The sequence below is a fragment of the Protomyctophum bolini genome (genome assembly GCF_963924005.1).
Source record: "Protomyctophum bolini genome assembly, chromosome: 24".
Taxonomy (NCBI): Eukaryota; Metazoa; Chordata; class Actinopteri; order Myctophiformes; family Myctophidae; genus Protomyctophum; species Protomyctophum bolini.
The window spans coordinates 17,827,048-17,844,278 of NC_137885.1; the positions used below are offsets into that span (position 1 = coordinate 17,827,048).

The 17,231-nt window shown below is 42.9% G+C and overlaps 1 protein-coding gene across 1 annotated transcript; it reads right to left on the reverse strand.

Annotated features, from left to right (window-relative positions):
• Positions 1-200: 200 nt before the first annotated feature.
• On the reverse strand, positions 201-16,650 carry enpp4 (ectonucleotide pyrophosphatase/phosphodiesterase 4). The gene is made up of 8 exons (XM_080758311.1): positions 16,497-16,650; positions 14,463-14,724; positions 13,003-13,296; positions 12,655-12,759; positions 12,030-12,228; positions 9,624-9,800; positions 8,487-8,756; positions 201-3,268 (listed from the first exon to the last, which is right to left on the reverse strand). The coding sequence occupies exons 2-8, from the start codon at positions 14,721-14,723 to the stop codon at positions 3,171-3,173; spliced, it is 1,404 nt and encodes a 467-aa protein (XP_080614437.1). The 5' UTR covers position 14,724; positions 16,497-16,650; the 3' UTR covers positions 201-3,170.
• Between the last annotated feature and the right edge of the window lie 581 nt (positions 16,651-17,231).

Here is a 17,231-nt window from a genome sequence, read left to right on the forward strand (position 1 = left end):
AGCCTCAACATATCCAGGTTAACTGGCTAAATTAATCTGGCAAGATTAACCAGTTTTCATGAAACCTGTTAATCGCTGATCCAGGATATATATATTCCACGTTTCGTGAAACAGGCCCCAGGTTATACCTGGCAAAAAATACAAATAAATAGTACATGTACAGCTCAATATAATACAGAAATGTAGGAGTCAGTATTGAGTTAACTTTTATATCTTTGCCATTTTATTACATTGTACTGTTGTCAAACATGCGTTACTCTGTCCTTGCCATCCTCTCTTTCACACCCACACTGCACACACAAAGCAAAAATCAATCATTGACATTTGTTATTTCTTCATAACTTTAATCATTAAGAAAAAACGAACGGAAGACTTGCAAATCAAGCCAATCAGATTCAGTCATGACAGAAAAAAAAAATCATATCAGAACAGAAACTCCTTCAGTAACCTATAGTAGATTTGCATAGTATGTAAAGTTGCTACCAGTGGCCACACAGCAGCTTGAGGCAGAGCAGAGACGTGAGGCCACACACACACACACACACATTTAGCCTAAAATTTAGACTCTCGTAGATGTAATCGATAAATACATCTACGAGAGTCTAAATATTAGGCTACATAAACTTCACTTCAGAGCTCTTGTGGCCCTTAAAGTGCTAGAGGTTCAGGACCTCTCCCTATCGGACCTGACATGCTGTAGGATTGTACGTCTAAAAATACAAGCAGGCTGGTTTTTCCCCTCTGTAAAACGTTACTTTTATGAGGTGATTTCAAAATGTGGCAACATCATGATTTGTGAAACTGAACCAGAACAATCATCTTTATTTCTATAGAATGCTCCAAGTGCGTCAATTCTCCTAAATCAAAGCATAAAAAAGCTTCTCTGCTGTTCACTGATCTTTGATGCAAGCTGTAGAGACTAGAGGTTGAGTTTGGAGCAGCTATAGGTGGCTTTTAGTAGAGGGATAACCGTAGTTAAAGAGTGAATACACTGTAAACGGTCTCAATCTTTTAGCAAGACCTTAAACATGAAACCTGCTCAGTCACAAATCATATTGTTCGGCAGAAATAAATGGCAGAGCCCACTCGTCCATATTTAATGGTAGAGTGGACTTACTCTTGCAGAGTGAGTGTAGAGTGAAATGATTTCAGTACAGTGATCAATTAAATCGCCAACATTCGATGTCCCTGTAATCTCATGTAAATTAATTAAGCTAGGACTGTAAAGCACTGGTAATAAACCACAATACAACAAGCCACCACCATAAAATAGTGGCATCAAAAGGCGATGCTCGATTTGGTTCAAAGTCTGCCTGCGGTAGTTTTATAACAGATAAAACATCTTGTGCAATATCAGATTAAAGTACATGATATTATATTACGGAGGTTTCAAACCCATTTACAATTTGACATGGTTGAGGAACTTGGGCTGTATTCACACCAGTGTGTACTCTGTCTATGTGACAGTCTGTCAGAGCTCAAACCCATTTAAGTGGTACAATGAATGGAACGATGAAATGAGATCCCAAAGTGAAAGACCACAGTCACAAAGTTACTCCCATATGTACAGTGCCCCAGGAAACTATTACAGAATACTCATACAATATGTACAGATTGTGCATACTGCTAAATGTACCTTCTAAAACCCATACAGTAGAATGTCAGTGAGTTATGGCTGATCTCTCCCCCTGCTGATGAAAAACAGAAACTCCATAAATAAACAAAAGTAACATGCTATAACATTTTAAAATCCAATAACCAAAGATACATTAAAATGTTTACACATCAGTAGATCAAGCTATTAACCCGAAATAAAATAAATAACAGTAGTTACGACAGTAACTTCAAGGGGACGGTATCACATTGATAAAATACAACATTCGTGCCAGTTCAATTCAATAAGAATGGTTCCCTAAACCCAGTAACAAAAACTTATTTTCCCATGACACAAGTGAATTTTCTGGCTAGAATATTCACTTGCTTACATTCAAGTAGTCCCTAGTAAGGGGGATACTGTATGTATATTAACATACAGCAGTATAATAATACATTATTATTTGGTATTATTGGTATTATAATCCTTTTGACTTGAGGAAGTGCATTGCCAGTTCTGTTGCACCAGATAATATTAAGTCCATGACTGAAGGGGGAATCTGACATAGCAGGAAGAAGGCCCATTTATACTCAACATTAAGTACATGTACAGATATGGACAGAGACTTTTGTCTGTTCGCTTTATACATGAAAGGTCCTTTCGCCTTTCCGGGTATGGGCGCGACTTTTGTCTGTTTAACATGTTCATTTCGTCTGTCTTTCTGTGCATATTCTGAAAGCTTACGGATATGGATGGACGAAACGCCGAAGGGCCTCCAGAAATCGTGATTGTAGAGAAGGCTGGGCGAAGAGTTTTTAAAAGTTAGTTTTCGAAAATCTACGGTATGATATATCGGCATTTCGCTTAAAATGAGCACAGGGACAAACAGTTATTACAGAACAGCTCTTTCTTTTAACAAGTATATTATTGCGACCTCGTCAAAACATTTGACTCATTTGAATTTATTATGATCAGTGCTTTTACTCATTAAGAACCTAGGCATTTTAATTGGCATCCTTGTCATAAATGACATAGGAGCTAATTTTTATAATCTTCACCAATGCTTATTGGTCTTGAATTTCACTCAAAGAGCCCAAAACAGGCTATAGAGGGATGCGAGAATACTTCACCCGAGTGTTGTCAGTGGACGACTTTTAAAACATTTAAAGGGCCTTAAACACCATTATTAAAACAAAAAATGTGACATCGATGCTAATGTAAAGGACGGATATAAGTATGTGAGCCGCGATCATTTGAATATGTCTCGTTCATTTATATAAAAGGGAGTATAAATGGGCCTTACAGCTTAAAGCAACTGGTCTTTAAACATGCTTGTGAATACAGACATACAATAGACGTGTGCGCGCGCGCGCACACGCACACGCACACACACACGCACACACACACACACACACACACACACACACACACACACACACACACACACACACACACACACACACACAGGAGAAACTCCTTGACACAAGCTGTGCTGAAAGTCTATTCAGTAACCATAAAAAGTGCAGGACATTTACAGCATAGGGAAGCTTGGAAGACGTGTGCGCAGGCGTGGGTTCTACTCCAGCAGGGGGTCATCGTCTTCCTCGTCCAGCTGGAGTCTCTGGAAGGGCCTGGAGGCTGAGGGACGGCGGCGTTTCATCAGCTGGAAAAGGCCTGAAACGACAACGTTGCCTGGTTAATTTGTTCTGTGACAAAGACCACCTGTTGCTGGAGGCCTCCGACGACTCACAACATCGTCCTGTTCTAAGCCCTCTTGTTCTGCCATCAGGTCACAAAACACCCTGATAAGTACGGTAGATTAAAGCTCCTTAGTGGCATGTTTGTATCCCGTCTGAAGACTTGTTCCTGTGTTCCACCGGCCTACACTATCTCCCTCTCAGGTTCCCTACTGTATTTAACACACACACACACACCATCATCATCATCGGCGGTCACTCGTATCAGAGTACGACTGTCCTCCTTATTGGTCCTTGTGGGTCGTCAGGTGGCGATGGAGGCCGATTCTGGACCTGATTACCCTGGTGCAGTGTGGACAGGGGAATGTAGTGGTGGGTTTGGGTTGGACCGGTTTATTGGATGGTTTATTGGATGCTCTCTCCTTCCTGAGTCTGCGCTTGTCCTGTGCAGCATGGCGGAGGTCGTCATCATATTTCGCGGCACCCTCACGGACAAGGTTTCTCCAAGTCGTCCTGTCTGTTGCCTTGTCTTCCCAAGCTTTGAGGTCAATGTGGCACTTCTTTAAGTTTGTTTTAATATTGTCCTTATACCTCTTCTTTTGACCTCCCGGGGCCCGTTTCCCTTTAACAAGCTGGGAGTACAGGACTTGTTTTGGGAGGCGAGAGTCAGGCATGCGGACAACATGGCCAGTCCATCTGAGCTGGTTTAGGGCAATGGTGGCAGTGATGGTGAGAAAGTTTGCCTCCTCCAGGACGCTGGTGTTGGTGCGCCGATCCTCCCAGCTTATCCTGAGGATTTTCCGGAGACATCTCTGATGGTACGTCTCAAGTGCCTTTATGTGCCTGCTGTATGTGGTCCAGGCTTCTGACCCATACAGAAGGGTGGGGAGAACCACAGCTTTATATACCAAGATTTTGGTCTTTGGTTGGAGGTCGCGGTTCTCAAAGACTCTCTTCCTTAGCCTTGAGATGGCGCCACTGGCACAACTGAGGTGATGTTGTATTTCATCATCGATGACAGCTTTTGAGGATAGGAGGCTGCCGAGGTATGGGAAGTGGTCCACATTTTCCAGTGTGATGTTGTCGATGGAGATGTTGGGGGGTAGGACTGGTGTACTGCTGTTTGGTGGTGGTTGGTGGAGGATTTGGGTCTTTTTTATATTAATGGCCAGACCAAGCTGTTGGTATGCTTTCGCAAAGGCGGATAAGATGAATTTTTTTATTTTTTGTTTCTGACCGCGTAATGGTGGTCCCTCTGGATGCGGTATTCCAGACAGGATATTGTGAGGCAGGCTATGTTTAGGGTACCTTTTCTAACCCTTTCCCCTACTGGGGTGAGCAGAGTGGACCCTGAATAGGGCTGCTCAGTCATGGGTGCCACTGCCGAGAAGCTCTATCTGCCTCAAGTCCTTGAGCTTAGCGACTGAACTAAACACCCATCTCCTGTGTGCCAGGTTGTGGCTAGGGACTGCCGGACTTCACTGTCCTGCCCCCGTTACCACTTCCTGGGCGCCACAGGTCTTTTCTTAATGTCCAGAGTGCAGAATGGAGGGGTTCCTTTTCAGGAGGACGCCTGCACGTGATGTCTTTTTACGTGGGGAGACTGATGCGCCTGCAGCCACCACACGGTCCTTGACAGAGAGGGGCCTGAATCCAATGGCATGGAGTCCATGACGACTGGAGACCACCCTCTGTTGCAGCCTTCATCCGCCTTCAGTGCCGTTGTGACTTACAGTGTCATCCTCCGCCACTTCCGCCGTTGGGGACTTTGTTTGGATCGTACTTTGTCTGGAACCTCCCCCTCGACCTTACCGCCATGGGTGACCCTACCAGGAGCAAAAATAAGCTCCCGACGGCATCGCTCTTAGGCTCATTGGAACACGCAAGGTTCTCCACCACGGCAAGGTGGCGATCCATGGAGAACTACACACACACACACACACACGCACACGCATCTGTGTCGCATCTGTGTCGCCTTTTTTTACTGTTTTGTTTATTCAAGATTCAGGCCAGGGTATACAGTAAATCAAACATGTGACACACCCATACGGAACATATCAAAGAAATAACATGTACATATATAACTGTTGTGAGCACCATACACAAAATATTGTGGCAGCATCAAATAAAATAAAAGAAATAAAAAGTTGCATAGTCCTATGCTAACATGGAAGCGACACTGATACAAACCAAATATCAAATATACTGAACAACCCAGCTACGTCGGGAATCTAGCATGCTCAAATCCAGGATTAAACTCATTCAATCTGGAATATCTTGAAACTGCAAGTCATTTACTAGTGCGAGGAAGGGGCCCCATGTGTCCTCAAATTTGGATACCTGAGAGCCTCTCAGGGTACATCTAATTTTTTCTAATTTAATAAAGTGGAGTACATCTCTAATACAGTGAAGATGGGTTGGGGGAGCAGAGGACTTCCATTTCATCAGAATTAGACGCCTAGCTAAGAGAGTGGTAAAGGCCACCAAGTGAGCTTTGTATTTTGACAGGAACAGATCAGGGGGAGAGATTCCGAAAATAGCTGTCATTACATTTGGTTCAAATGGTACCCCAACATTACTCGACATAGTGTCAAAGATCTTACTTAGTCCAATACCTACGTAAAGAAGGGCATGACCAAAACATATGTATATACGTGGCAGGGGCCGAACGATCTATCACACAGGGGATCAATATCACCATATATTTTGGATAACCTAACTTTAGTGAAATGCACACGATGGATGATTTTGCATTGGATTAGCCCATGCCTCGCACAAATGGAAGAAGAGTGGACAAGACGTAAAATATCTTCCCAATCACCATCTGAGATTTCTTCTCCTAAATCCTCTTCCCATCTGTTCTTAATATTTTCTATTGAAGTAGGCCGCAAAGAGAAAATACAATTGTACATAACCGATATTAGGCCCTTCGTGCGCGACAATGGAGTTAAGAAGGAATCAACCACAGTGGAAGGTTTGGAAATACAGGGTTAAGGCTACGCACAAAACTGCAAATCTGAAGATATCGAAAGAAGTGTTGATTTGAAAGGGAATATTTCCCAGACAGCTGTTGAAAGGAGGCAAATACCTTGTCAATATACAGATCACTGAGCTTTGTAATACCAAGTGATGACCATAAAGAGAAGGCATTATCACTCAAAGATGGATGGAATAAAGGGTTTGCTGTTATTGGGGCAAGGAAGGACTGGGCCTGTAGACCAAAGTGTCGCCTGAATTGATTCCAAATGTTAAGTGTGGATTTGACAATAATATTCTTAGAATAAGGGGTAAGAGAAAAACGAATAGGGGTATGAATAAGAGCAGTTAACGAGGCAGGCCTTACTGAGGAAGATTCCATCTCAATCCATGTTGGACGTAAAGGTGATTTCTCCAACATCAGCCAATGTTGCAAAATTCTAAGATTGGCTGCCCGGTAATAAAACCTAAAGTTAGGTAGGGCTAACCCACCCTGAGGTTTGGGTCTTTGTAATAATGTTTTACTGATCCTGGGAACTTTATTTAATTTTTATTTAACTTTATTCCACTTTTAACCATTATTTGATACTTTAACTGTTGACATTTTTTTCCACCCGAAAACATGTTCATCAGGTATTATGGTTATATAAGGAGGAACATCTTTTCAAAAAGAAAGTGTACAGTATTTGTTAAAATGTCGTTTTTATGTGGTCACTCCCACCAGTTCATTACGTATGCCTGGTTTGCCTGGTGGGTGGTGATTGGTGAATGGTGATGATCCACCAGAAATGAAGCTGCACCCACAGCCGTTGTATGATAAAGGTTAGGGGAAGGGATGATATTGTGATGTCACTATATCACTGTTTTTTTTTTTCAATGGCACGTTTGAATCAAGGTTTCAGCCTCCAGGAAGAAACCCTAAATAGTAAATACAAAGGGAAGACATCATTGCACATAACAACCACACCAAGGGGTCTAATAGTCACCTCATAAACACATGCAAAACTGGATTGTTTTTTTTTAAATCACAGCACTCCATATTTAGTTGCACCACTCAGTTCACACCGTGGACAAAGTAGTTCACATGAACGATGCTGTAGTGGCTGGGGCATTTGAGGGGCAATATATGTTTTATATGCACGATTACAAATAAAAGAGAATTGAATTGAGAGCCAGTGAGTCTCCTCCGCTACTTCCTGACGAGTGATATTGCGATTATACTACAGTTACCCTTAAAAAAAACACGTCGACTCAATGTCATTGTTGTAACTAAGATAGATGGAAATTCATATTTTTTTAATGTCATATTTAGCCATACGAGCGCAATATCGTATTCCCATAGTCTGAAGTGACCTGGCTCGGCTAATAGAATGACAGGGGGAGGGGGGGGTGGAGCTATTTGAATTCTGTGTACAAACACTGGAAACTTGTCTATATCAGCTTTAAAGTCAGAAATGAAGAGCTTAGTTAATAGTATATCCATCTGGTCAAAACCACAGAGAGCTCCTTAGATTACACGCGCCAAGCCTTTCTTTGTGAGCAGTAAACCAAGGAAGCTCTGAGAAGGAAGTGAAGTGGTCACGTGACTGGGCTGCGCCATGTCACTTTCATGGACACTTTCATGGGAGCCAGAATGCACTGGAGTCAATGAGAGCTCAGTGACCAGCTCATGAACAAACATTATTTATGAATGCCAAATATCGCGATACTTCGGAGCCAGAAACGATACCTGCTGCTGTTTAGATCCTCAGATAAAATTATATACTGTGCACTCTGTGCCATCGAAAAGTAAGTGATTAGAAAACAACCTGTGATATGTCTTCTTTTCCAGAAGTGATTACTTTACAAAAGGTCTCAATAGTTCATGAATAATGTTTGTTATGAGCTGGTCCAGCCGTCTCCATTCACTGTCATGTATTCATTGCACTTCCGGTGTGAGTTTGGCTCCCATGAAAGTGTCCATGATAGTGTCATGGCGCAGCCTAGTCACGTGACCACTTCCCTTCCTTCTCAGAGCTTCCTTGCGGTAAACAGGGAAGTGAACGACAACGAGCAAGTGCGAAGAGCAAGGAGTATGGTGCAGAAGGAGAGGCGAAAAAGAAATCCAGAATATTTTTCTCTCGTTTGATATAAATGAAAATGCGCTAGGACGTGTGTACACATCGGTTGGATTATGACGTTCCCACACGTCGTACGGTCTGAATGGATTAAGGACCTACCAGTGAGTGTAGTGAGGACGAGCAGGACTCCCACCACCAGGCCCACCACCATGGCAGCGCCGACGCAGCGCTCCCCAACCAGCATGCACCTGGCCTGGTCCAGGGTGCCGTTGTTGGGGCCCGGAGGCACAGCGAGCAGACGGCACATCAGCGGGTAAATGTCCACGCTCTGCAACGCGGCCATGCGATAACCCCGGCGGAAGCTGGGCCCGGTGGCCGCCATGAAGGGATGCATGCTGGCTAGGGAGTTGTCATAGCCATGATCGCCCACTGGGGGGGGGGGGGGGGATGAGAGAGAAGTTTGCATTTATGTATGCGAGAATGTGTGTATTTTGTGTAACTACCCATTGTGCCCAATATGACATCAGAACATTTATGGACCAAAAACACCAATTTACATTTATAATTTAGGCATTTACCAGACACTCTTATTCAGAGTGACGAGATTGAAATAAGCAGAGAAGCGTGAACTTTAGTAAAAGAACAACAAATAAACTAGGATACCGGGATAAACAATTAACCTAGCATCATCGGTCTAAACAATATGCCATCTGAATAACGTTCAGTACATTTCAAACTATCTCATTAATATGAGCCTTGATATTGGCGCTTTTGGTTTTGTTCCAGAATAACACTACTACAGTAGATAGTGCTGCACAATTAATAAAAAAAGATCGAGATATAGATTCAGACACCTATGCGATCTCATTTCTTAATTTAAGCAAGAATCGTGCAGTACTAGTTGGCTGTCCAATTCATTTTAGTTGCTATTGCCGGTATGTTTTTGCTACAAGAGAGACTTTAAGAGAGGTTTAAGTCAAGCACTTTTATGTTGTCTGTTTAAAACCACAGTAGTTGGCTTCAACACATTTTTAATGTAGTGTTCAGCAACTACATACTAAAGACAATACAATTTTTCATGGAAATAATGAGACTTATGTGAGAATCGTGATCTCAATTCTTGTGGGGGAAAATTGAGATTCACATTTGAGCAGGAATCGTGCAGCACTACTACTAGAGTGTTTCCTATTGTATGTATTTAGAAAACACTAAACATTGTGCATACACTGCACTTTGACGACGGCCTTACACAACACAACACTTGCAACTTTATTTTTCTTGCAACATCTGACTTACACCGTGGCAGCTTGCTGCTCCCGTCCTTCACGATGGTCCAGCCCTCGTCGGCGACTAAGATGATTGGCTGAATGTGCTGGTTGTTCTTGTAATGCAGCCTATCAGGGATGGAGTTTTTCAGGTAAGCCGTCATGTGGGGGTGGCACTTTTTGAGCAGAGTGAAGACTGTCTCTGGATCTGAGAAAGACACAGACACAGACACACACATACACACACACACACACACACACACACACACTTCAGTGAACCCCATATTCCTGTAGAAACACTTCTGCTTCTATTCACATCTATTTATGTGTAGCTGTACCATTGACTGATATAAATAAAACTGTAGCTCCATTGTCATATGATAAAAGTAAAATAGAGAAGTTGTGAAGATTATGATAGTTTCAGTCTTCATGACATTCACGTTCATGTCCTGGTTGTACAGAAAATGCACCGGTGCAGTACAAATCCATAAATGCTAAAAAGTAGGCGGTGGTAAAGGTTTTAGTGCTGTTGAGAGACGTTTTTGATGTTAATGACTAGTATACAGCCCCAGGAGTCTCCTATTTGAAATGCACAGGAGTCGTATGCTCAAAACAACCTGACATTCTGGTTGTACACATGAATGTTCTGTTTAATTCTATCCTCACGACTCTGCTGGTTCATGCAGGGGTGTACATACTCTCGTGTTGCCAGACTGTTGCTTCCGTCATACAGTCTGGAGCAACGGAAGCTCTATGATGAGTAAAATATAAAGCGGAAGTGGAGCCTCCTCCCCACTTCTGTTTCGTCTTTACAGTCGTGCAAATTTATCCTAATATAAATAGAAATCATCTAAGCATACATAGCTTGTTGCTTAGCAGAAATGGAAATAAAACAATAAGCTCTAAAGATATTGTAAAATATATTTTTGTGAACTGAAATGACAAACAGATTACTCAGATTTCGGGAGGTGTAGTTCCAGACTCTATTCAGCATTCGGAGATTGTGGAATAGTTGTCTGGCTACGCGAGACTAGGGTGCACACATAACTGGTGCGCATGTGTCGTCAAAATGCATGCTGGCAGATCAAAGGCACGGAGGCGTTTTTGCGTACCAAGCCCATTACAAGCTCTGGTGTCACACAGTCACATACTACAAATGTCTATCTACATCCTGTAAGTAGACTTAGAAATAAAACCAGTAGTGTTGACTAATCATTACAAGTGGCTCTTATTTTGAAGAGGAAGAGGAAGTGTGTTTACTTTCGGTTGTGAAACCAAGCCGACAGTTGTTGAAACTTGAAAGTGAAAGTTGTTGCAGTTCAGAGCGCTAGTAGGTAAACAAGAACCCACGTGGATTAAACACAAGCTTTTAGCCAAAGTTCGTATATTTAACCAATGTGCATCTATCTCATAAAACAATGTACCGGTACACACTTTGGAATTACGTTAAAGGCGTAGTGAAATGAAAAATAAGTTTTTCACACTTTTAGACCATATCCGTGGTCATCATATGGGCATACCTAACAATGGATGCCAAAAAAATGGGAAATTCTCATTTATGTGTGTTTTTATATCAAAAGTCCATAAAAACGATTGTTTTATTTATTAAAACGAAAACGTGCTGCGTGATGACGTGTAGAGATACACATCGATAAAAGCCAGTAAAAATGAACCTCACCCGTTTAATTCCCCATATCTGCGCATCCGTCCAACACAGCTGCTACTGATTGCAGAAATCCTCCGTTTTTATTCCCATTCAAGATAACATCCAGACAGTGTATTACTCGGTTTCAACTTAATCATCACGCTAAAATATGTATCTGAAAACATTATAGGGTAGAAATAAGCCACATAACAGTAAACTGATACAGCTGACCGACAATCCGATTTGTAAACAAACACACACCATGCGTGTTGCGGATAGCATAGCTACCGTCCCTAGCTACCGTCCCATCGCCTGAAGGGATGCGACGCTCTGATTGGTTCAGAAACTTCATACCGTTGTTTCATGTTGAAACTTCAAAATAAATTGATCACCATTCCCGTTTCCCTACACCTTTAAACGCAGAAACTCCATGCTCCGTGGCATTAGGTGAGTAATTCAGTGTATCTTTGTTGGAGCGCCTCAGCAGGCTCTCATAATGTGCATGCTGTGCAATCTCATGCTGGCTAAGTTAACGTTGTGATAAGAATAGAGACTACTATGAGAACTATAGCCCCCCCCAACAAAAGGTTATGTGCACCCCTGGGTATGTGGGTACCTTGGGTGGGATGAGGGCAGCGACAGGTGTAGTGTCCACCAGGCTGTAGTTGTCTTACCTTTGAGTGGGATGAGGGCAGCGACAGGTGTAGTGTCCACCAGGCTGTAGTTGTCTTTCCTTTGAGTGGGATGAGGGCAGCGACAGGTGTAGTGTCCACCAGGCTGTAGTTGTCTTACCTTTGAGTGGGATGAGGGCAGCGACAGGTGTAGTGTCCACCAGGCTGTAGTTGTCTGGGTGCAGGCAGTCGCTCAGCCTGATGAGGCGGTCGGCAGAGCACTGGGCCATGCCATGGTCACTGGTGATCAGGACGTTCACACGCCCCCACAGGCCGGCACGCTTCAGCTCTGACACCAGCAGCCCTATGTAGTCATCCACCTGCACGCACGCACGCACGCACGCATGCACACACACACACACACACACACACACACACAAATAAAGGCAGTTGAACCAATAGAGGGACAGACAAGCACAGAATAGGGCATTAAGCAACTAGTCGACTAGTAAATCCACTAGTCGACCTTGTTGGTACCAAACTTGGTTGACTAGTTGATAAGAAAAAAAAGGAAAAAAAATCCCGATTTTGTAGGCCACATGATCAGCTAGATTATAGTTATAGTCACCAATGTAGACAGTTTTTAAATGTACAAATATTTATTTCCACAACTAGTCAACTAGTTGACTAGTAAACTAGGCAACTAGTCAACTAGTAAAAATGACTAGAAGTGAATGCCCTAGCACGGAAACACATTAGTCATATTAGCGTAGACATCTACAGTGTGTATGGTGTCTGTCCGGTACCTCTTTCAGAGCCTTGGCCATGGCAATGGTGTTTTCAGGGCCATAGATATGACCCGTCCGGTCGGGCTCCTCGTAGTACAGGGCTGAAAACATCACTCCTTTCTCCTAATGGGAACGCAGGGAGAATGGATGAGTGAATATGGACATAGGTTGCAATGGGTTGCCTAGCAATGCCAGTGGGCCTACTGTAGAAATCACCAGTTGGAATCAGGGCAACTATTGTTGATTTTGGCTCACATTTTTGCACTCATAGTAGTGCAAACTAGGAGTTATTTTGTAGGTAAACGGTCAGCTCAGCTATGGTCACGTATGGGAACAACAAGGATTTGGAGGAGTTTCGTCCCTTACCTTTCCGTCCCTTTTCATCCAGTTGGCCACTTTCCCTATCCGTTCCCTGAAGCTCATGGACGAGTTGTACTGCAGGAAGTGTGTGGCCGTGCGGTTCCTGATGACCACATCCGAGCCAGGCCACATCACGGCTGCCGTCTTGTAGCCGGAATCCTGTGCCGTGATCCAGAGGGGCTGGGCCTCGTTCCACCAGAACGGATCTTTGTCGTTGGATATGCTGAAGTTCTTGTGGTTGATCGGGTCATACATGACGCTGGCCAGGATGCCATGAGACTCTGCGTACAGCCCTGTCACCTAGATAGAGTACATAACAATCAGACAGTCGGGAAAACTTACAATGTAAAACTGAAACCAAGATAGGTGTAGCTAGCTTTACATCAAGGAAGCAAGCCCGACTCATCTCAATCTCTCTGAGCATTAATTTATTACCGGGTGCACAGTTGGGAAACTAACCATACAAAATAAGGTTTGGACTTTATTCCAATAGCAAACTTCACATTTGTTTGCAAAAAAAAAAAAATTTCAGAGGAAAAGAAAATCGAGGGTTTTTTTGTAGGCAAAATCATGCAGCCCTAAAAGGGCCTAAAGGACAGCTCCATGAGTAGTCCGAGTACTCTAGCTAGCTGGCTGGTTAAAAGTTACAGCTAGAGAATCTTTGATTTGAAATAAACATTTTTCATGATTTTCAATGACAAATTTACTGGAATTAAAAATGTACTTTTTAAATTGTAAATTTACTAATTAAAAATGAGTTTAAAGTGAATGCAGGATCAAATGAGGTCAATACAGAGCTGAGAGGTGAGGTGGTGCCATAATGTTGAGCTGCGTCAGCTGGTGGCACCTGAGACACATGCTATGCTATTCTGAATGACAAATTATGCAAATCACGCCCGGCCTAACTGACAAAACAGAATTCATGTCACCTCAGGCTCTTTGCTGCCATTCGTTTGTGATTCAGCTGTCTAGTGTCAGTATATATTGACATGCGATACCAGGAGGTACACTGTTGATGAGGAAGCTAAAAGAAAACAAAACAATATTGAAACAGGAAACTACCATGTCTGGACCACAACTGTCGGGATATCACCGTTTAAACATCTCCCCACTCTCCCCATGTGCCCTAGGGTAGGTACCCTCACAAAAAAATATGCAGTAATCCTGGTCTCTAAACTGCCTCCCCTTGGCCCGATGGAGGGGAAAGGAACTGGTTGGAATAACGCGTTCCTTCCACATGCTACGTCTAACCGGGGAAACTCCCCCCTGTCAGGTGAGAAGAAGTGGCTTCCTTGGACTCCTCATGCATTGATGACGTCCGTTGCTCTCCCCAGACTGGCAGAGGCAGTGTAGAGCCCAGGATCACATTAGATAATTGACACTGGGTGAAAGTAAAGGGGTTCCAAAAATCGTGGGATAAATATTTAGAAAGCAAAACATCTCCCCACTCCACCCCTAATTGTTACCAGGCTGTAGTGGTTGGGAAATGTCTTGGTGACAAAGACGTTGGTCAGATGGTCCACCAGGACCCCCTGGCTGTAGAGACCCTCCAGGTTGGGCATGGGGTACCTCTGCAGGTAGTCGGCACGGAAACCATCAAATGACAACAGCAGCAGGGGCGGAGGGCCCTCGTCACCATGATTGGCTGGCTCAGTGCCCGTGTCTGGCCTCACTCCAGCCAATGAGCTGAGGCCACACATGAAGCCCAGCAGCATGCTGGGTAACATTCTTAAGAAGTAACATGGGGTCACATAAACATGAGGAGAGAGAAAGACAGTTCATTTTGAGTAAGTCAACAGTTGACACGAATAGTACGTACATGAATAGCTGACAGGAAATGAAGAAATCATAGTAAAAAAAATAACTCATCTTTAACAAAGCAACAACTAAAGAACTTGTGAAAAAGGTGAGAACAGATAGAAAAGAGAAGCGGTTCAGCTTTTCCAGGAAGTGACTCAAGCCAGCCACAGACTTTCATTTCAACACCAGCACCCCACATTAACCCTAACAGAACTGTATCTAGTGAATATAGTTACAGCCTAGGCTAAATCACCAGCCAGTAACAGCCCTCATCTAAAACAACATAATTTCAAATGATGGCATGGCAGCCTGTGATGAGTTCTACTGTACAATAGATTGTACACAGGGCAAGGCTGTATGTCAGTCTGTCAAGGATGGATGGACTGGATCTAGCAGCTATTTTAAAGCTATTGTGTGTTTTAGTTAATACTTTATCAGTATATAATTGATGCAGTCCAGTTTACTCCTCAATAAACTCATGGTTCATTTTAAATAGTGTGCAGAATATTTGACTACTCTCTCTGTTCTCCAACTCTTGTTTGTTGCCAAATTAAACATGGTGTGCATTCTTGTCTGAAATGAATGTTACCAAACAGGTTACTGTATGTACTTCAAATGTACCTGAATGTGGAACAATGAATACTAGCTGGCTCTGATGTTTTCCCATTACAGCAAGACATTTTCAAAGCAGTGTCTGTGTTCCTCCTTGACTTGACACATTACGCCATAGACTCACAAGTCACAAATCCATGATCACACACAAAAAAGTACACAATGTCATTGTCTAGACAGCACCCTGGCCTTTAGTAAGTACGTAAATGTTATATATATATTGCAGCTTTCAAAAGAAAGTGCTGTACAGTGAAACAACAATTTACACCCCCCCCCCCCCTTCCTGTCCCTGAAATGCAATTTTCTAATTTGCTTCTAGCTGACTGCGATCTCAAAGGACCGTGTAGAACTGGAGTTAATGTGATGACTGAGTTAATGCAATTGAATTTAGTTAGCTCTATGATTGAAAGAAACGTTTGGAGAGCAAGTAAGCAAACAAACATTCATTAAGTCATTCAGGTTCATAATCTCCTTATTCTCTCTCACACACACACACACACACACACACACATTAAAACTTAGCAAAAATAAATATACATCCAATTACAAAAGAACGTGCACTTCATACTACATGATAATTGTAAGTATATGCAAAGCACATCTTGCAGAACAACCCAGGAAGTTCATAATTTTGTAGCCCTGAAACCATAGACTGTAAAAAATAGCCTGAAACATGACGACTGCCATGATGATTATCCATGATTATCCTATAGCCCCACAAGCGGAACCCAATGGTAGTAAAGTTTCTGACATCCAAATTTCATAAAAGCTTTATGGAGGGTTCCGAGAGGGGCTATGATTATCCATGAACCATGGCTAATAATTTTGCAACAAATAACTAAATAAGTCAATAAATACCAACAATGATATATGCCACCAGATCAACAAAACAACCCGCATTAGTCTGTATGTGTAATATTTGCGTAATATTTGATATGCGAGCAGCAGGGTAAACACTATTGAATTACCTGGCAGAAATCAGGAACTGTAACCTTATATACACCTGGCTAGCATTAGCAGGCTAATGTCACACACACAGCATTGGCATTTTGCACGCCAAGCAACAGCTAAACAGCTAATATAATTACCTGCTGGGTTTTTTGTGTGTCCACAGGCGTTTTACAACAGCTCGTTCCCTGCTTCAGGTAAAAAAAACATAAATAAAAAACTTTTTCCAATCAGTCTAGTTTGTCAACAAAGAGCAACAACATTCTGTCTGCACTAAAGTGCACTTCCTCAAAATAGACCCATGCCGCGTCACGTTTTGGTTAAGCCGAGTGACAGCTCCACGGGCCAATCGGCATGCGACAGTCTCATCGACGCCGCTGTGAACAGCATCGTGATTGGCCAAGTGGTGAGGTCTCGTGCCCCGCCCTAGCCGGTGGCCCGGTTTCGTAAATGAAAGTGTGTGCGCGTGTGAGCGTGTCCTGAGGGCGAGGGGGGCTGAGGACTTGTAACGTTAGGTTACGTAAATTAAAATTGCCTTGCTTGGTTCATGCGGATGCAGCAGCCGGGTACACTTACGTGTATTTTTAGGTCGTTTGAATTCTATTTCATATTTGACAAACAGTATTCAGAATACGGTTCGGTTCGGTGTTCTGAATACTTGGCGTTTTCAAAGAAAGGATCGAGTCACAGTTTTTGATGCCTGTTGATTAACCTCGCGTGACCAGACTTTCCACCTCGGAGGAAATAGTTGCAATTCATTCCATATTTATTTTGGTGGCATTACAGTAGACTATAGTGTGAAACATATTTTATATTTAACCCCATGCATTCCTGACAGAGTGACAGAGACTGTAATGATTGTAATCATTACCAGG

Coding starts and splice junctions, on each gene's coding strand:
- enpp4 (XM_080758311.1), bottom strand. CDS start 14,723: ATGTTACCCAGCATGCTGCTGGGCTTCATGTGTGGCCTCAGCTCATTG. Junction 12,229..12,654: donor TGGCCAAGGCTCTGAAAGAG/GTACCGGACAGA, acceptor GCGTGCGTGCAG/GTGGATGACTACATAGGGCT. Junction 8,757..9,623: donor GAGCAGCAAGCTGCCACGGT/GTAAGTCAGATG, acceptor CCCCCCCCCCAG/TGGGCGATCATGGCTATGAC.